This window comes from Mirounga angustirostris, unplaced genomic scaffold (assembly GCF_029215605.1).
Source record: "Mirounga angustirostris isolate CCGP_5_RB_7025 unplaced genomic scaffold, mMirAng1.0.hap1 SCAF_3, whole genome shotgun sequence".
Taxonomy (NCBI): domain Eukaryota; kingdom Metazoa; phylum Chordata; class Mammalia; order Carnivora; family Phocidae; genus Mirounga; species Mirounga angustirostris.
This window is the reverse complement of record NW_026991711.1, coordinates 174,704,295-174,725,621: the sequence shown is the minus strand read 5'-3', so window position 1 is coordinate 174,725,621 and position 21,327 is coordinate 174,704,295. Positions and strand designations below refer to the sequence as shown.

At 47.5% G+C, this 21,327-nt stretch overlaps 1 protein-coding gene across 1 annotated transcript in view; it reads left to right on the top strand.

The window, feature by feature from the left end:
* The window catches only part of MARCHF4 (membrane associated ring-CH-type finger 4), a 106,305-nt gene that overhangs the window by 76,367 nt on the left and 8,611 nt on the right, over nt 1-21,327 (top strand). Inside the window, exons 2-3 of the mRNA XM_045867350.1 lie at nt 5,107-5,262; nt 10,882-11,074. Of these exons, the coding sequence (XP_045723306.1) occupies nt 5,107-5,262; nt 10,882-11,074 (349 nt within the window). The remainder of the gene's footprint in view (nt 1-5,106; nt 5,263-10,881; nt 11,075-21,327) is intronic.

Genomic DNA, 21,327 nt, shown 5'->3' with positions numbered 1-21,327 from the left:
ACCTTATTTCTCCAGTCTAATCACTCTTAAACTCCCGCAGATGACTATTTTATACCAATTCTCAGACCTCCAACACCGCCTCCCCCACCTTCACTCTCAGCCCATGACTTTGCTTCATATTGCACGCAGACAGTGAAGAAATCAAGGAAAACTTGCCAAATCCACACTTAATTCTCAGTTCTCATCCAACTTTACCCATCAGCAGCATTTGACAAGGCCGTGGCTCCCTTTTTTTTGAAACACCTTGTCTTCTCGTTTGGCTGTTGGAACACACGTGTTCCACATATCGTGGAAATCCGTGAATGGAGAAACCACTGGAGTGTTCCCTTCTCCTCTCACTGACCTTCCCTCTCAGCCTCTTCTCCTGCTGCTTTCCCATCTCCCAAGCTCCAACATGTTGGCATCCTCCAGGGAGCAGCCCCAGTATCCCTCTCTTTCCCTACCCACACTTACTCCTTTGGTGATTTCACCCAGACTTATGGCTTTAAACACCATCTGTATATCAATGACTCTCAAATTTATGTCTTGAGCCTGGAACTCTCCCCTAAACTCCAGACTAGTATCTATTGCAGTCTCTGATGCCTATTTAATAAGCATGTCCAAAACTGAGCTCCCATTCTGCCCTCCAAAACCTGCTCCTCCCTCAGTCTTTTCCATCTCAAATGAGAGCAATTCTCCATCCTTCTTATGGCTCAAGTCAATATCAGCGTCATCCTTGTTTTCCTTCCTCTCATGTACCCATCTAATCCATCAGCAAATCTTATTATCTGTATCTTCAAAATGTATCTAGAAACGGACCACGTCTCAGAACTCCCACTGCTTCCATATGGGTCCAAAACACCATCATCACCCCCCCGGATGCCTGCAACAGCCTCCTGTCTTTCTACTTGGCCTTTCTGTCGAGTCTGTTTTTAAGACAGCAGCCAAAGTGATCCTGTCAAACATGGTCAGATCATGACACTCTCCTCTCCTCAAAACCCTCATGACTTCCCATCTCATTCACAGTAAGGGCCAAGTCCTTAAAATGGCCCACAAGCCTCTCCTAATTTGTCCCTCATTCTTCAACCTCATTATATCTCTGACATCATCTCCTACTCCCCTTTCCCTCACTCACTTTACCCCAGCACATCAGCCTCTTTGATGTCCCTACAACATGCCAGGCATGCTTCTGCCTCAGGGCCTTTGCACTGAAATGTCCAGCCCCCAGATGTCTGCGTGCTTTGCTCCCTAACCTTCCTCAAGTCTTTGCTCAAATGTCCCCATTTGGTGAACCCTTTCATAGCCAACCTATTTAGAATTTCAACCTGCCCCTTTCCTGGTATTCTATTTTCCTTTCCCCTGCTCATTTTTCTCTATAGCACAGGATAGCATCTAAGGTACTAATAGTTTGTTTATATTTTTTATTGTCTGTCTCTCTCTACTAGAGAATTTTGGTCAGTTCCATTCACTGCTGTATCCTTGTCACCTAGGACAGAACCTGAAACATACTAGATGAATACTTGATGAATAAAGGAATGACTGAATGAGGCCCAGAGAGGTTAGGCAACTTTCCCAGGGTCACACAGATTGTAAGAGCCTGGATATACCCGAGACTTCCCAAGATCAGAGTCCAAGCTCTTAACCACCACATGAGTGGCAATAAAGGAAGATGCCCCCAAACTGCACCCCAAGGCTAGGGTTTCTATTGTCTCCTTTGTTCTGATCTTCCAGAGGAGCTGCAAACTGCAACGGGGCTGGAGTCTTTGCATCACTAGACTGTATTTGTTTCTTTCTGCTCAGTGGCAGGGATGCCCGGTGCCCGTGTGGATGGAAGGGGAAATCTTGGCTTACCTGCCATTGCCATGGCAACCAGGTAACCTAAGGACTCCAGAAGCGAGTCCTTTCAGATTGAGATGGGGGAGAATCGAAGCGAGCCGGAAATAAACAGAAAGAAATCTGTGAATGGAGAAACCACTGGAGTCTTGCATCTGCAGCTCGCTGTGTCATTGGCAGTAAGAAGAATCCACCCTGTTCTCTTCCTCAGCCACCGGCTCAGCCACAGCCAAGGGCTGCGGATCAACTTGTCCTGCCTCCTGCCTCGAGCATGATCCCACTTAACCCCTCCAAGAGGCCCACGCTCTTCTGTTCAGCATCCCCAGGGAAGGAGAGCACACCTCCACCCCGTGCTCTCAGCATCCCCCTCGTAACCCAGAGGACATTCCTGGGCCACAAGTCGGCAGATCTGTGTTCTGACCTCTTATCCACTTCACAAGGGCAGGGGCTCCGTTGACCTTTTACCTATGGCCTGGCTCCTTCCCTCCTTATTTGCCAGCAGAGAATAAAATAGAGCTATAGTAGGAAAAAAAAAAACTATGAAATTAAAGTCCTCATGGAAATGGGAGTTAGAATTGTAACACATGCACAAGGGGATTTACTTGTGCCAGGCGCCGTCTCCAGCACCTCTGTGGGTGTGATATCACTCAATCCTTACAGCCACCCTTGGAGGGGGCAAGAGTTGCCGGCAACAGAAAGATAAAGAAGGCTCAGAGAGGTTGAGGGACTTGCCCAAGTTTGCACAGCTGGTGAGCATGAAGAGGCATTCAAACCTAAGGAGTCCATCTCTGAAAACCATGCTCTTCATTCCCCCCCCACACCATGTCCGTTGGGGGCGGGGGGATTCGAGAAGACCCGAGTTTTCTTGCCTTAGCCATTCCCTGGGCCCCAGAGCCCCGAGCAGATATTGAGAAGTGTCTGGTGCCCTTTGCATTTAATGAGCCCCTTTGATCTGTGGCATTTGCTGAGCTCTGCAGACAAGATGGTAATAATAAAAAAATAATACAAATAAAAATAAATAAGATAAATAAATAAAATAAAAATTACAAAAAGAAAAGATGGTAATAATCACCCCAACCCAAGGGCTGGAGCCTCAGGAGCTGGGCCGGCAGGGGGCTCATCCTCTGCCACACCCTGGTGCCCCTCCAGTCAGCGAACATTCCGTATTGTGCACCCGTGACGTGCTGGGCTCTGTGGGACACACGGGAGCATCCGAGTCCTGGAAGACACAGAGAGCAAGTGCCAAACTCTGGGTGGCAGTGCAGGGAGAAGAGACAGGCGTGCAGCTAGCAGGCGTGAGAGACTTGGCGGAGGGGCCCGGGTGGGGAGTGGGGGTGGAGGACTCAGGCAGAGGTGTGGGAGGGACAGCGGGGACAGAGTGCCCAGGAGGGATGAACAGAGTGGGGTGCTGAGAAGTTTGGCGTCTGGTGTCAGAAAGACCAGGCTTCCCGTTCTGGCCACGCCACCGGCCGGCTGAGTGACTTGGAAGTGGTCACTGAACCTCCCTCTTCCTACACTCAGAGATGTTTACCACTTCCCCTTCCCTGCCCCGACACTTCAGCTTTTCACGGAGTTGACTTCAAAGCTCATCTTCATGAAGTCTAACCTGATCCGTCGGGCCACTGGCTCATTTCCACTTCTCGTGCTCCTGAAGATGCGTAGACCTGACCAGCCAAAGACGGAAAAGCGTCCACGTTAAGGCCTCCTAGAAGCCTTACACATAAAGAAGATGATGGCCCTTCTCCCAAATGTACATAAAAATATACCAGATCATAAAATACAAAACTTATGTAAATGCCAAGGTTAAAATAACATCTTTCCAGATTTACTGTTTTTTTTGCAAAAATCCTGGATTGCTTCCTTCATCAGAGTTAAACTTCTCCAACAGTTTTGGTGTCCTTGCTCTCTAATCTTTGGAGCACCCAGTGAGTTCCTATTCTGCCTTTTGAGTTGTCCGGTTCTGGGGGGAGAGCGTGGGGGACGAGGAGGCGCCGGGGACACAGTGCACGTTTGGCCTCTGGGCCCCATAGCCAGGCATTGGGACCAGGCTGGGTCATGCTCTCCCCTTCCCCACAACAGTGTGTGGCAGTCCGGGGCCCCCTGTGAGCGCTGGTGGTGTGTTCGCACATCCAGAGTCACGCTGGAGAGCTCAGGTCTTGTTATCAGTTGTGCCCAGCCAACAGCCCTCGCTGCCCTGTCCCCTAGCTGCTGCTTGGAAGCAAGGAGTACAGCCCTTCTCGGTCACTTGGCAGTGTTGCCAGGGACCGGAAGTAATGTCTCTTACTTCATTGGCAATTTGACATGGCTGCTTAACAACCCGATTAATCAAACCCAGCTCATCCTGTTAGAATTAATGAGCCTAGGCAATGCTGCCATGAATAATGAGGGCTTTGCCCCTCCCCCAGCACCTCTCCCCGCTCACCCCCTCCTATTTCTTTCTCCAAGCTACACAGCAACTACTCACTACCAAGGGCCCTTTAGACCTGGAAGGCTGTGGCGGGTGCCCAGCGATGTGGGCATCTCCTGCCTCTTCTTCTCTCCCAGGTGCCACAGTTGTCCACCTGGTGCCAGGGCTGGCCATGTCCTAGGGGAGCAAAACTTCTTGTTCATCAAACAGATAGGAATGCATTTTGCCATCAACATTGCAAGGAGTATCTGTTTCAAGCACAGCACTAGGTGCTAAGGATGCAAAGATGGATAAGCTATTGTCCCTGTAAGGGGTCACGGTGCAGTAACCCAGAGACAAATGGGGGAAGTGCTGCAACAGTGGGTATAGGAAGGGCAGGAGCTACAGTGAAGGGGGCCTGTCAATACTGGAGGAGCAGAGCGGGGAACTGGGAAGGGTTATATGGGGATGAGGCGCTCTGAGCGTTTCTGCTACCAAGTTCATTCATGGCACGTATATACATTGAGTGCTGGGCACTGAGCAAGGTGCTGGGGTCTGGACGTCCACAAATGGATATGATTCCCATTCTCATGGAGCAGGCATCTCATCCCTGTTCCTCAGGACAGTGCAGGTAGAGGGCTTCCATAAAAATCAACCCACTCATTTCATAGGCACCCCAGGACTTGGGCGGCACCCAATGGGAGCCGAGGCTCCGAAATGTTAGTTGAGTTCTCTGAAGTTGCCTGGCTCCCCTGTCCCCCGTGGATTCTGGTACTTCCCAACAAAGCCAGGGACTGGTTTAAGTGGTGTGGTCTCTTATCCGGGTGGCCCAAACCATCACTCCAGCAGCCACCCACCCGCCAGACTCCAGACCCAGAACTCACCACCCTCTGCCTCTCTCCCTGCAGGGGGAGCTGCTGAGCCCATGCCGCTGTGATGGCTCCGTCAAGTGCACGCACCAGCCCTGCCTCATCAAGTGGATCAGCGAGCGGGGCTGCTGGAGCTGCGAGCTGTGCTACTACAAGTACCACGTCATCGCCATAAGCACGAAAAACCCTCTGCAGGTACGACTGGGGTGGGAGAATGTTTTCCCCTTAGAGTCCAGGGCAGTCTGGAGAAAAGTAACAAGATGAGCTAGGTGGGCACGATAACAGTGACATGCGGGCAGACAGGATGAGAGCTCTTGTGTTTTCTCCTCAGCCTTAGCAAGAAAAGAAAGGGACGGGTAAAGACAGAGGAAAGATTTAGAAGGAAAGATGTGTCGAGAATTAAATGGTAGACAGGATCAGTGAGCTAAGGGATGGATGGGTGGATGGATGGATAGATGTAAGGGTGGGTGGATGGATGGATGTAAGGGTGGGTGGATGGATGGATGTAAGGATGGATGGGTGGATGGATGGACAGATGAATGGGTGAGTTGATGGATAGATGTAAGGGTGGGTGGATGGATGGATGTAAGGGTGGATGGGTGGATGGATGGACAGATGAATGGGTGAGTGGATGGATAGATGTAAGGGTGGGTGGATGGATGGATGTAAGGATGGATGGGTGGATGGATGGACAGATGGATGGGTGAGTGGATGGATAGATGTAAGGGTGGGTGGATGGATGGATGTAAGGATGGATGGGTGGATGGATGGACAGATGAATGGGTGAGTGGATGGATAGATGTAAGGGTGGGTGGATGGATGGATGTAAGGATGGATGGGTGGATGGATGGACAGATGAATGGGTGAGTGGATGGATAGATGTAAGGGTGGGTGGATGGATGGATGTAAGGATGGGTGGGTGAATGGATGGATGGATGGGTGGATGGATGGATGTAAGGGTGGGTGGGCAGATGGATGTTTGTGCGTGCGTGTGTGTGTGTGAGAGAGTGCTAGCACATGCCTGTGGGCCAGCAGGGGGCATCATTTCTGGAAGGAGGCATTAAAACTCCCAGGCACCTCAGCCATCCTGATGTCTACGAAGGGGTTGGAATGAGAGGAGCCTCTCCCTGTGCTGGTCCCATCTTCAGTCATTCATTTCAAATCTTCAAGTGTCTTAAAATAGTGGTGTCGTGAGACCACAGAGTCCATACCCTCTGGGGTGCATTCACTCTCTTCTTCTCTCATTCAAGCCTTGGGAAAGGGTCAGAGTCCAGATCCACAAGCCCACCCCCAAATCCCCCCTTGGTTCATAAACAGGCACCAGACTTTGACTCATAAAATGAAAAACCATTTAGGGATAATTTTTTCTCTGGGAGTTAAAAAAAGAAAGACAGAAAGAAAAGGTTATTCTGCTCTCTTAAGTATGGTGAGCAAATGGCAGTATTGACAATACTGATTCATGAATTTAAGTGACTAACATGTCTCTAACTGTGAGTTTCTAGGCACCGGGGACTCCCTCTGATTCTGTTGCTCTTGGAAATGCATGATGTGTGCTCAGTAAATGGCATTGCACTTTTCTGGATAGCACCAGAAGGAGGAAGTAGTTTGGCCTAGTGGCAGTATTGTGTGGTTGTGGCCCAGATTGTCCCAGCTGTGTGTCCTGGGCTTCTCAGGCCCAGCCAAGAGGGAGGCAGCCACCAGGGAGCAGCTCGTGCTCCCACAGCCCAGCGGAAGCACCCGCAGTCGGGGACGGAGCAGGCGGGCCCTCCTGCAAGCAAGTGGAGCTGCAGGTGGGGTGGCAGGGTGACAAGCCTCTGCCGTCAGAGTGGGGCAGGGGGCCTCTCTCACGTCTCAGGTCCCTCACCTCGCGGTCCAAGCCCCATACAAAGCTGTGAGAAACAGTGCTCGCCCCGGCATGGTATCTCAGTGACACGCGCAAGGTTCTGTTTCTAGCAGAAGAGCCATCAAGAAAGGAATCTCGGGGTGGCCTCGGGGCTCCCTGGCTGCTCCTCACCCTCTCTCTGCTACAGCTGAACTGTAGTTATATTAATGACATTTAGTTAGTGCTTCCTGGGGGCCACTCTAAGTCTTCACGTGTATTATCTCATTTAATACCGAAAACAACCCGATGCAGTGGGCACTGTTCTTCCCAATCTACAGATGAAACAGTGGAGGCACAGTTCACTCACAGTTACCCTGGCGGGGCGGCTTGCACACAGGGGGCTGACTCTTCCGACCTGCGGTGTGCAGCCATGGCTTTGCTGAGTGCTTTTGGGAAGGTCCCACCTGGGGGGAAAAAAAGGAATATCCCACCGGGACGTGCGTCACTGTATTTTAACTCAAACATATTGGAAAGTGGAAATGATGCTGCCTGTCCCCTTCAAAGAGTTCTTTCATTCCACCCTCACGGCACTCTAGGGAGTGGGAAGGGCCAATGATTTCCATTGTTATGAAAGGGAAAACTGACGGGCCTTATGACTTACTGACTTCTACTAGCTGACACCGTGCAAGCTGGAGCAGAGCTTGGCCAGAACGGGGTCCTGACCCCTTCCTTGCTCAGTGCCCCTTCCGGGGTTGAAGGAAATGCCCAGTCTTGGTGCTGCGGTGCGGGGGTGGGGAGGGGGAAGGGGGTCTCACGATACTGCGATTGGAACCTCGTTTGGAATGAAGCCCCAATGTTGGGGGTAGCAGAGTCTCTGGAGCCTTCGCCCCTTCCCAGCCTCCCTTTGAGATTTCAGAGCTGTCTTATTCTCTCTTGCTCTTTGCAGCTCTGTTCCCCGCCCCTTTCGTAGAGGCTCACATGGGACAGACAGGAGGAGAGTCTGGCTACAGCACCCCACCCTGTTTCCTTCCCATCATGCTTCAGACTGTAGTCAGGGGCCCTGCTGAGGTTCGACAGCTCACTTGGGGGACTAGGGATTAGGGTGACTTTAGGGATTAAGGGGACCTTTCTGTGCCTCTATATTTGGGTGTTTTGAAGTCTGGAGCAGGAGAAAGTGAAGGTTATTGATGACTCAGTGGTCAAAACAAAAAGCTCAGTCAGGAACCCTCTTCATGGACGGAGAGGCAGGCTCTGGAGAAAGCATTTGTGGTGCAATATTTGAGAGGAGTCTGTAGGATCAGGCCATCTTCTGGAAAATCCCCTTGTTTTGTGTAACCCCAGGCTGGGGGAAGCAGTGGAAAATTTAAAGGCCCAATTACCTGTAATGGGGTGCTATCTGTACAATTAAATGTAAAGGCTGATGTCCTACATCTAGAACAGCAAGTGAAATGTATTCCAATGGTTACAATTCCTTAGGGGCCGCTGGTCAGTCCCTCTGGAGCCGGACTCAGTGCTTGCATCCACGACAGTTTAGTGCAGAGGAAGGACTCACTATTGGCAGATGGAAAGTTGTCTGATTTTTCTGGGGAGTTTAGGCTGAGATCCTGCTGGGGATGTTCTCCATAGGGCTTTACACAAATCCCGACAATCAGAAGATTGTCCTGCCCTCTGCCTTCCCAAATGGGATCCTGTCACTTCCCTGCTTAAAACTGTTCCATAGCGTCATGTTTACTCTTAGGACCCAGCCAAAATTCTGTGCATATTCTTCAAGATTCCACATGGTCTTCTCTTCTTATTTTCCCATCTGTCTCACCCCACACTCCCTTTTGCTCTCTCTGCTCCCCCCTTTCTGGTCTTCCAGGTTTTCATATTCACTATACTTTTTTTTTTCTGCCACAGGACCTTTGCACACGCTTTCTCCTGTGCCTAGAGCACTCTTCCCTCCTCTCTTTGCCTAAACTCCTACTCAACTCAAGCATTGCTTCTTCTGACAAGTCGAACCCACCTATCAAAGGCTCTCATAGTTCTGTGTACCTCCCTCGCTTATGCCTGGTGAACTATAGTTGTAAATAAATTATTTGATCATCTGTGTTTCCTAGACTATAAATTCCATGAGGACAGAAATCTTATATGTTTTTGCTTACTGCTTTATCTCCAGCACCTAGCAGAGTACATATTTGTTGAGTGAGAGCATGAATAAATCCCAAACTAAAATCCAACTCCAGGCTCCTTTAGGTCTGTGCTACTGAGGGCAGCCATAGAATCAAAGAATTTCAGGGCGCCTGGGTGGCTCAGTTGGTTAAGCAACTGCCTTCGGCTCAGGTCATGATCTTGGAGTCCCGGGATCGAGTCCCACATCGGGCACCCTGCTCAGCGGGGGGTCTGTTTCTCCCTCTGACCCTCCCCCCTCTCATGCTCTCTCTCTATCTCATTCTCTGTCTCAAATAAATAAATAAAATCTTTAAAAAAAAAAAGAATCATAGAATTTCAGAGTTGAAAACCATGCATACCTCAGCCTCCAATCCATCCTTCAATACTGCTATTAGCGTAGTGCTTTTTCTTTTTCTTTTTCTTTTTTTTTTTTAAAGATTTTATTCATTTATTTGAGGCAGAATGAGAGAGAGAGAGAGCACATGAGAGGGGGGAGGGTCCCAGGGAGAAGCAGACCCCCTGCCGAGCAGGGAGCCCGATGCAGGACTCAATCCAGGGACTCCAGGATCATGACCTGAGCTGAAGGCAGCCGATTAACCGACTGAGCCACCCAGGCGTCCCTAGGGTTTTCTTTCTTTATTTAAAAACATTTTTTTTAAGACTTTATTTATTTATTTGAGAGAGACAGAGATAGTGAGAGAGAGCAGGAGCGAGGAGAAGAGGGAGAAGCAGGCTCCCCACTGAGCAGGGAGCCTGACGCAGGGCTCGATCCCGGGACTCCAGGATCATGACCTGAGCCGAAGGCAGTCGCTTAACCAACTGAGCCACCCAGGTGCCCGCATAGTGCTTTTTCTGTTAAAAAATGAGATCTCAGTGCTCATATATAGTCAGTAAATTATACTGTTTTTCTTATCTCTCCCCCACATCCTGTGTCCTCTCCTTGTCTGTTGAATTGGTAATATCTGGCATTTATATTAAATGACATGTCAGGTGTTGTAGAAAATAAGTAAAAGAAAGGCCTGTGCCCTATTAGTGTGAAAATAAACAACGTTGCTCTGAAAAGAATATTCTGGGCCCTAGAATACCACCTACACTGGCTCTGCGCTTTCACTTTCTCTGTCTGTATCATAATCAATTATAAAGGCCTTCCTTCCCAGCCATGGCTGCCCAGTACTCCCTCCCTACAATAACTTCTGACCATCTGGTGTGGTATCAGTTTCCTCCATATTAAAAGTGCAACAAAAAACTCAGAAACTTGGGGCGCCTGGGTGGCTCAGTCGTTAAGCATCTGCCTTCGGCTCAGGTCAAGATCCCAGGGTCCTGGGATCGAGTCCCACATCGGGCTCCCTCCTCGGGGGGAAGCCTGCTTCTCCCTCTCCCACTCCCCCTGCTTGTGTTCCCTCTCTAGGTGTCTCTCTCTCTCTCTGTCAAATAAATAAAATAAAATCTTAAAAAAAAAAAAGTTTAGTACTTCTGGGGCGCCTGGGTGGCTCAGTCATTAAGCATCTGCCTTCGGCTCAGGTCAAGATCCCAGGGTCCTGGGATCGAGCCCCTCATGGGGCTCCCTGCTCGGCAGGAAGCCTGCTTCTCCCTCTCCCACTCCCCCTGCTTGTGTTTCTGCTCTCGCTGTCTCTCTCTGTCAAATAAATAAATAAATAAAATTTAAAAAAAACTCAGGAACTTGTAACGATAGCCATTGTGTTCCAAGTTAAGAAGCTTTGCATTAAATCCTAAGCCCGAGGTAAGAGGTTGGGGCAGCAGAAGGAGGAGGGGTGGGAATGGGGTGGAAATGGGGTAAGGGCATCCAAGCAACAGCTAACCTATCCTTGTCTTCTTTGCAGTGGCAAGCCATCTCTCTGACAGTCATTGAGAAGGTTCAGATTGCAGCCGCCATCTTGGGTTCCCTCTTCCTCATCGCCAGTATCTCTTGGCTGATCTGGTCCACCTTCAGTCCCTCAGCAAAATGGCAACGCCAAGATCTCCTCTTCCAGATCTGCTATGGGATGTACGGATTCATGGATGTGGTGTGCATAGGTGGGTCTGGGGGCCTGTCTCTATGGGACGTGAGGAGCCATGTGCTGGTGAGTTAGACAGATCCCTCAGGATCCCTCCCCCTGAAAGGTCGAAGCACCAAGCTCGAGACCTGTAAACTCAGGAGGAGCCAGCACCTTAGATTTGAGGGGTCAATGGGGTGGGGGAGGAGGCAGGCCAAAGGAAGAAGATCTAAATCTTTCCCAAGCAAATCTATTCTTGCCCAGTGGAAGATAAGGATAAGGAGGCTTGCCTCTAAGAAGACTTGAGAAAGGTCAGTTTGTCAGTCTGTCCATCTCAAACGGGATGTGGAGGCCCTCTTCTCTGTTGTGTACTCCATGGTCGCCAAGCCATGACAAGGGATGACTAGACATTTAATTCCATTCCCTTCCCAGCAAAATGCCCAGAAACAGCATCATGATACCTGCCCTTTCCCCCTTTTCTTCAGCTTTCTGTAAGCCTATTATAGTGCCCCAGATTTCTCTAGTCTAGTGGTTTTCAAATTGTATGGAGTCCCAATGTTCCACACATAGCTTCAGGAACCAATTTTGGGAGTGGGCAATGGAACGCAGGGCAGACAGCCTCTGAATCTTCGCCCTTGCTTCACCTTGAGTTTCTGTACTTTTATCCATTTACATATATTTCTGTTCTAAATAAATCTTTGGTGTTTTAGAAAAAAAGTTGGAAACCCTCCACTTTAATTCCTGTCTGTTCCCTTACACCATTCCCAAATCTGTGTTCCTTCCTTTTCTATTATGTTAGGTCGATTGGTGGAGGGCCGGGTCTTTTTGTTCTTCCCAACAAATGCTTATGGTTTTCAACTCTGGAGTTGTCATTCAAGTGACCAAGATCCCAGTTTTCTTTCAGTGACATGAAGCATGGTTAAGCACTGGTCATACATCCTAACCTGGAAGTCTCATGTTACCCCCTAGGCCATGATGCTGATGGCACTAAAGTTCCACAGTTTTGTTCTCTGGGCTTTAGTTTGTATATTATATCAAATAGGCTACACTGCTCCGTTTGGCAGGAAAACATCTATTAGCTAGAATTTGGTTGGAAGATGCTATGTGAATTTCTTTGGGGCTCTTTAATATTAGGAGTCAGAGAGGCCTGGAGATTTGCATCTGATTATGGCAGCCAGAGACCAGTGATGCTGACACTTGATACTTGTCTAAGCATCTTGCTGCCTCTCCCTGCTAGCTAAACCAATGCCTCAGCCCTGAGTTCAAGAGCCTTTTTAAAAGCAGGCTTTTATGGCACCTAGACAGATTGCCCAGGTTTGGAGGACTGTGGAAGAGAGGACTGTGAATGGGGAGGAATTTGACTTGGAGCAGTCTAATTTCGTTCCCCCTCTACCAAAATCCTTTCCTACCCTGTTGAGGCCCGGGTGGTGGCTGCCAAAAACCAGGTGTGTCTCCATATGGAGGTGTACGGCTCTGGCATGAGCGGGGGGCAGCAGCAGAGGGCCTGGCGGAGCCTCTCCAGCTGTCCTTCATTCTCCTTCAGGAAGGCTTTTGACTGGTCCCTTCTACGAGACTTGCTTTCCTGTCACGTGGTGTATTAGTCAGCTTTGGCTGCGGTAACAGGCAACTTCAGAATTGCAGTGCCTCACAATGACAGGCATTTATTTCCTGTGGCTGGGTCTGCATGACGGCTGTGGCTCAGCTGGGCTTGGCTCGGTTTGGCTTCTGACTGTGCATTGGGTTCCAGCCCGCTCTGAGTGGCTTCTCATGCTGGGGCCCAGGTAAAGGGGCAGGGACTTCTGGGGTGTACCTTTCTAGGCAGGCACAAGAGCACAAGAGGACTGGTGGAAATTTGCAAGGCCTCTCAAAGCTTCTTCTCAATACTGGCATACTGTCCCCTCTGTCCACAGCCCATGGGCCAATGCAAGTCATCAGAGAGACCAACATCGGTGTGGGGGTGGGCAAGGGAAGCATACTCCTCCTCCCCTGGAGGGAGCATGGGAGGGAAAGAGGAGCATAAATACCACCTGCCATTCAGGGCTTCATAGATTTGAAGACTGAGAGAAGGAAACATAGAAAAGATCATGGGATCAACCTGTATGATTCTTGTTTTGAAGTTGAGAGAACTAAGGCTCAGAGAAGGGAAGTGATCTGCTCAGTATTGCTCAGCTGGGATTAGAAGCAAGGTCTCCTGACTGGCAGTCCAGTGCTCTTTCCATTCTCTTCTTGCATCAGAAAGCAGGAGTCTTCTGTGTCCCTTATGGAACATCTGCAGATGCCATCTGCAACTTTGAGTGCACCTGGGCCCACTTATAGGAAGAGCCCTCACAAGCAGACCTGCTCCCTGTGGCTCTGAGCCACCCAGCACCTCTGCTCGTGCCTCTGGCACCTGGTCCCTCCTGCTCATAGTGTCTCCCTCTGAGCAGGACTCCACAGAACCATCTCGTCCTCTGTCTCTTTCTTGGCTCCTCTCCATCTGCCTCCCTCCAACCCACTTCTATCTCTCAAATTCTTTCTCTTCTTTCTCTTCATATATATATTGCACTCAGTCACCCAATTTCTGGAAGAAACACAGTGAGCTAGATATTGAGAGTTTTCATATTGCTTTCCTTCCTTCCAAGCTTTTAAGAAAACATAATTTCCCAGGATGCAAAACCACACCATGATCTGTCCATTCTGCTCTGACAAGCCAGTGACTGCCTGGAGATAGCCATTGGACAGGAGGGGGCTGCCTAGGGACCAAGTGCTTTTAGTGCCATCCCAAAGTAGTCAGACATATTTATATTTAGACTAGCTCACCTTTAAAGAGTTTAGACTGCTCTATCATTTTGTTGATTATAACTGGAGCTAATTCAGTTGTCAGACCATTTCCCTGGGGGCAATAATTTTCTTCCCATTTTTCAGATGGGGAAACTGATACTGAAGGATTTGTCCTAGGCTGACTCAGGCAGCAGAGCAGGACTCTCAATTCATTGTTTTTCTAGGAGAGGTTGTCCATAGGAGAATATGCTAGGAGACAGAATCAAAAAGAGAGTAACATGTGATCTAAAGAAGAGAGTGGAAGATGATGGGCAGTAGTTGAAATGCACAAACAGATTCTTGTGATGGTTGCATTGATGATTTTGATATTGGTGATGATAATCAGTAGTGATGATGGTGGTTTCAATGGTGAAGTTCAGGTATCAGTCATTTACTTCTCTTCTGCAGTGTTCTGGTCAGTTGAGGAAAAACACTCAGTACTGTATAAGTGGTTATAAAGTATCAGCCTCTTAGGGGCTCCCTGGTAGGACAGTCAGTTGGAGCCTGGAATGTACCAGCAGTGTATTTATTTTTAGGCTCAATTAGACACTTAGACTCACAGAACTACCAGAGAGTACACTTTGCACTAGATTCACTTAGAGGAATTTAGGACAGGAACCACAACCTCCATAAGGCAAGTCCAGATTATTTCTGCAGGTGAGTCCTTGCTGTACTCCATAACCTAGTCCAGGGCTAGTCTCTCAGCCCCCAGCTGATAGTTCATGAAGAAAGAGATGAGACCCACAATAGTGCATACAGGATCCACCTTGACATAGTTTCCCCACAAAAGTCATATGTAGTTTACAAGTGTCCCTGTACTCAGGGGCGCCCAAACTACAGCCTCCCACCAGGCATTGATAGTAAAGCAGCCACCAGTCAGGGGTTACCTCCACCCTAGGGAATGTTGTAACACGGCTGACACTCCATCTTCATCAGAATTCCAGGGAAACAAGCCAGAATGGCAACCCAGGGTCTAGTTTGTTTTGAGAGAAGGAGCAAGTATGCTTGCTCCCCTCTATCCTACCACCTCCTGCCTCTATCCATGAATCTTGACTCTGGCCACACAAACCTGTTTCACTGAACCAATGCAAGACAGAGGAGCTAGAACATGGAAAGAGACCTGGCTAGGTGAGCCAGAAGGAAGCATAATGTGGTCTTCTTACTGCATGAAAATGAACAACATGGATGAGAGTCACAGGACGGCACCTATATTACTATAGAGGTGGTCATCAGTTTTAAAACTCAGTCAATTAGTTGATTCCTGTGGGAAAAGGGAAGGTTCCCTTCCAGAAGTCCTAAGAAAGTGGAAGAAAATGATGTGACAGAGTGGACAGAGGAAGAGATGATTCCTTATCAGAAAGTAGGTAGAAGTGATAATGGGAGAGGTGACTATTCTCAAGAAATGTTGGTTGAAAAAAAATGTTAAATGAAAAAATTCATATCCATAGACTTGAGCTCCTTGGATGGATGGAGAAATTCAGTACCTGGATGGAAATTTATCACTAGAAGAAGGAAAATGAGTCTAGCCTTGTGTTACCTCAAAAGGCTGAGTAAGAAAGGAATAAGACCATCTGTTAAAATGAGTCTTTGAACTTTCTCTATTTTTCAGATACCAAAAACAATTTGTCTATTCCCTAAGACTGTTAAATGGCCTCAGACAGTAAAGAATCTGAGTAAACATGAAATATATAGCTTTAAGTAATCCTTAAAAATAGATTTACCTTTTATCAGAGCAGTGCTCTAAGGGAAAACTCATGAGAGTGGGCAGGACACAAAGAGACACTCCATTGGGCACCAGCACCAGCTGAGCAGATATTCTCTGCCATGAAGCCAAAAGGATGCAGTGTATGGGACATGGTCACCTTGCTGCCCATGAAGCCACATCTGCTCCATCCACAGCTATGTCCACCTGGCTGACCTCCAGGGAAGGGCCTTTGGTTCTCACCAAAGAATTTTGCCTGAAATGGGTGCCAGGAAGGTCTGGGTTCTCTGTTGGATGCAGCATGGGTCCAGGGTTGTGGACAAGGGCTCTAGACTTGGTTATATCAGAAGGTTGTACATTCTGGGAGACAAGCTGCCCTTACAGATTAAACGTCTCTTGGGTAGAGTCCTAACTTCCTAGACCAATCCATGCCACTGTGAAAACCAAAACTAAGTTGCTGTGGACAGAACAAACCACCAAACACTCCTGCAAGGACACAGAAGAACTGAGAAAGGGCACAATAACCCTAAAAGATGAGCAGGGTAAGTATTATGATCCATATTTAACAGATGAGGAAAAGCTTAAAGTAATAGTGCTCCAGGTCACATAGCTAAAAAAATGGCAGAGCTGAGAATTAGGCCAAAAACCTTGGACTCCAATTCCAGGGTGCTTTCCACTGCCTCTTTTATCTCTGATTGCTCTGTGAAATTGCAAACGCAGAGCTTGGATGGGGAGGCAGGTTGAAGGGAAATTGGTCCAGTAATACCTTGACCCATAAGGTAATGGCTGAGCAATAAGAAATTTAGTGAGTCCTGGGGGCTCCTGTCCTTTATTCAGGGTCTTGGAGTTTAGCCATTGTTGCACCTCCCTTTTGATCAGTGCTATTCTGACACCAACTGAGAGGGAGGCTTAAGAAATTGAGGTAAGGGGTGCCTGGGTGGCTCAGTTGGTCAAGTGTCTGCCTTTGGCTCAGGTCATGATCCCAGGATCCTGTGATTGAGCCCTGCATTGTGCTCCCTGCTCAGCGAGGAGTCTGTTTCTCCCTCTCCCTCTGTGCTCTCTCTCACTCTCAAATAAATAAATAAAATCTTTAAAAAAAATAGAAATTGAGGTGAAATTTAGGTGGTTTTTCTCCCTGTGAGACACTCTGGTGGAAGGAACTTAGGGCAGGGGAAGCTACATGTCCTGACTAACATGAACTTAGGGAATCCATTCATTCACTAAAAAATATTTATTGAAAGGGCACTCCCAATAAGAGAGTCACTTGCTCTCAAGGATCTTACATTTCACTGGGAAGGCAGACAAGTTAATCATTTATCATTTATCATTTATGAGTCAGAAGGGGCTCAGGATTAGCATCTCCATTCATTCAGTAGCATTTCCTGGCTGTCTGATTTTGTTCGTAAAACTAGGGAACTTTAATAAAGTAATGAAGGAGACACAGTCTTTGCCCTCAAGGAGCTCCCAATCTACAAATAAATCACAGCACAGTGGCAGCCAGGGTAAGATACAGAGAAATGTGGAACAGAATAGAGGGCAATTAACTCCCTCTTGGAGGAGTCCAGGAAGGCTTTTTGAAGGAAGGAAACCTATCCTTCAGGCATTTTCAAAAGATAGGTCAAAGTTTGTCCAGAAGAGAGGAAAAGAACATTCCAGGCAGAGAGACTAGCGTGTGTAGAGGCCAGAGACTTGAGAGAACCAGGGACACTTGGGAAACTTGGCGCAGGTGTGTAGGGCTCAGTGTCAAGAGCCAGAGTGGGAAGGTGGGTGATGGGCCATAGGGATGTGGAGGTTGGCAGGAGCCAAGTCCCACAGTATCATGAATCATGGGCTAAGCAGCTCAGACTTCACCCTGTTGGTGACAGGGAGGCATTAATAAGATTTTATACCAGAAAGAAATGTGGTCAGATGTATGTGTGCTTTACAGAGGTAACTCTGGCAATGGTAGGGAGGATGGACCAGAGCTGGAAAGACTAGAGGCAGCGAGGGGCCAACTGGAAAATGCTTGTAATAGTCCGAGCAAAAGGGAAAGAAATGCAAAACGGTGCAGTGGGGAAGACGTGTATGGGATGACCTTGAGAAGCACTTAGGATGTGGATAAGATAGGAATGTATGAACTTCTTTGAAGCAAGTAGGAATCCCAGGGTCTGGCTTGCGTGGGGATACCACAGCTGAGCATGAGAATGGGGTTGGCAATGGGAGAAGCAAAGAGGAACCAAAGGTAAGTCTTTGGCAAAAGCACCAAACAAAAGGCCCATCACAAGCCTAAAATCCAGGCAGTGAGGTAAGAGGCAGCTCCTAAGCGAAGTGTTTGCAGTAGAAGAGAAGCAAGGCGCATGGAATACATTATGGGCTGCAAAGAGGGGAAGGCATTGCCAGGAAAGAGTCTCTGCAGGGGTAGAAAGAAAGAAAGGGCCTTTGGTGGCCTCCTGTTCGTAGAGGAAGATTTGAGGGCATTGGACCAGTTCTGATGAGGATCGGTGACTAATGAGAAGTGGGGGAGGGAGGTAAGGAAAGGTTTCTGTAGGCGGTTGGATCATAAAACTTGAACACGGGTTTGGGGGTCAACAATAAGAGGGGGTAAAGCTGTGGGTTTTGGCAAGACAACTTAGAAGGAGCATTCAAAGAGTAGGTGGCTAAGGATGGAGACCTGGGGACCATTATAGGCTTAAAAGATGGATGAAGACAGAGAATGAGAAAAACAAGAGGGAATGGGTCACAAAACCCAGGATGGTGGGTTTCTGGAGTGGCAGGAGTGTGCCACCTGGATCACGTGTTGCTCAGTTTCTTACTAACCTTGAGACCTTCTGTGATTTGCATAACCACTCTCTGCTTCCCTTTTCTCATCTGTGAAATGGGATAATGATACCATTTGCAGAGCATTGTTGAGAGGATTAAATACGATGGCATGTGGAAAGGAGCAGGCATTCATAAAATCAGTGACCAGGCTGGGAGACACTTGATCCGGGTAGATTCCCCTTGGAGTGGGCACCCAATAAAGGTTTGCAGAAACTGTTAAAACCAGAAGCTAGTCACAGCCTAGGAAGCCTGACTCCGTGTCCTCACATAATTGAGAGTCTGCTGTTATATGGAGCAGTGCCTCTTCTTGAAGGTTTTTAGTTCCCGCACGCATGTCCCCTGTATGAGAAGATCTGATTACATTGAATGTCCTCCCAGCACCTGCCTCCTCTTCCGTCATTTCTAATGACAGTGGCTGCCCAAGCAGAAAAGCTGACAGAGCCTCCCAGCAAACAAATGGGACAGTCTCTGCTCTAGTGGGTCAAGTTATTAGGATTTAACAAAAGCAAATTAATTAAGGTCTTTGGCACCAAAAACATTTTTTTTTTCACTCCACAGACTCAAGAGATTGGCCACCAAAAAGTCAAATCTGCAAAAATTGAGGACCTCATCGTTATCACGTTTGTTTTTTTACTTGTGAGTGGGATGTGGTCAGGGAAAGGAAGGAGAGCATTTCCGAGATTGTTCCAAATCTTTAAAACAGTGGAATATGGTAATTTACAGAATTATAGAAAATCTTTTGTTAAAGCTTCCTCTGTCTGCTATTCATTGAGGTTCTTTCCTATAATTTAGAGATACCTGGTGCCTGCTGTCTGAGATAAAGGAATTCAAATTCCAATTTATAGTAAGTGGGCAAAGGGTAGGAGCAGCAGGACTACAAAAACATGATTTTTCAAACTTAATTTTAATTCACATTAACTAAAAAACACTTACCTGGCACAAAGATTCCTTCCTTTCTTCCTTCCCTTGGGCTAGAAATGACCCCATCTGTCAAACCTTTTAATTCCCTGATTAATAAACTGAAAATATGGGGAAGGCAGCCTGGTACCCCAGAAGAGACTAGGAAGTAGAAAATCTAGGTCTGAAGACTAGATTTGCCACCACTTCTGTGACCTTGGGCAAGTTACTTCTTTTTGGAGTTCAGTTAAGTCCTCTATAACATGAGACGGTTGAAACTGATAACTTGCAAGGTACTTCTAGGTCTGACATTCTAGGATTTTGAAGTCACTTCCATTGTAAGAAGATGTCATAATTCTCAGAGGTTGACCACTGTGACGGTGGGGGGATTCCCAATCATGTTGGCTAGACCAAACAACTGATAAGCGTCAGCCAAGGAAATGGGGAGGATGATGTTCAGTCTGTGTTCCATTAAATGCATATGGCTTATCCAACTCTCCAGATTAACTGTTAACTCATATTCCACACACCCCCTGCCTCCCCCGACCAACAAGGGCTTCCTGTGCAAGGCCCCCTCTCTCCACCTCTAAATGCTAGCTGCTCGGTAAGTGCAGATGACTGATTTAGAAGCAGACACGCCAAGTGAGCACTGTCCCCCTCAAAGGAGACCCCTTGGGAGGCACTTCATTTCTTCCAGTGTGTGGATGGGGCTCAAATAGTTTAGGAACACCTCTTGGGAACATCTTCAGTGCCTACAGCACAGTCTTGGGAATAGCTTCAGGAGTCGCATGTCTGTCCATTGACAGTGGGTCTATAGCTAGAAAAAAAACCCCAATCTAGTAAATAAGGTGGCTGCTTGAGCCAAGTAATATTATTTTGGGGGAAAACATGAAACATGCATATATATATATGCATCTGCTGGAGTTAGTCTAACTAAATACCCTAACTAAAATACCTGTAGTGTTAGGGTAGGGGCCACAAGAGAAAAGCAGCTTTTGGTTCAATGGAATATATATATATATATATATATATAAAATTTCAGTGGTTTAATGCAGTAGAAGCTCCTGATCAGTGGGGAGGTTCTCCTCCACACAGAGACTCAGGGACCCATGCTCCTTCCATTTTGTGAGCACAGACCCCTAGGCTTTTGAATCTTTTATTTCCAGCTAATAGAAAATAAGAGCAAGCATGGATAAAGCACACACACACAAACCACGTACTTTCCCCCTCAATACCCATTCTTAAACCTCGGCCTGACTAATGCTTACATGCAGTCCTGGTCACCCAGCTCCCCGTGGGTGCAAAGTGGTGAAATGTCATTCCTTCTCAGTGGCAACTCTGTACCAAGGAAGAGAAGAGTGGGGTTTTGGTGGACGGTCAGTCATGTCCATCAAAGGCTGTCATTGAGAAATTTCCAGAAATGCTCTGCACTAGGATAGCCTAAGAAAGATTACGCCAGTTCCAAAGGGTAGTCTTTTCTTTTTTTTTTTTTAAGATTTTACTTATTTATTTGACACAGAGAGGGAGAGGGCATAAGCAGGGGGAGCAGGAGAGGGAGAAGCAGGCTTCCCCTCTGAACAGGGAACCCGATGCGGAGCTCCATCTCAGGACCCTGGGATCATGACCTGAGCTGAAGGCAGACTCTTAACCAACTGAGCCACCCAGGCACCCCCCAAGGATAGTCTTTTAAAATCCTGGGATTTTAAACTCTTTTTAGATATAGAATTCTGGCACATTTGCTTAAAGAAACTACTTTTGTAACTTTAACATAACTCCTTTAAGATGAAATCATGTGAAACTTATTTCATAATGATGATAATAAAATAATAACTAAAATTTACTATTCGCTATACACCAAACACTTAAAAAGTGCTTTATGTGCATTATCTTATTTACTCCCTACAACCTCACGATGTAGTTACTATTAAAATGCTCATTTTCCTTAATAAAAAAATTAAGACTAAGAGGTAAATCACCCAACATCATACAACTAGAACCCAGTTTCATCTGATTTCAAAGCCCACATCCTTAACCACTTGGTTATAACACTGTTAACACATTTTTTAAATGCATAGCACAAAAGACATCTTATTGTG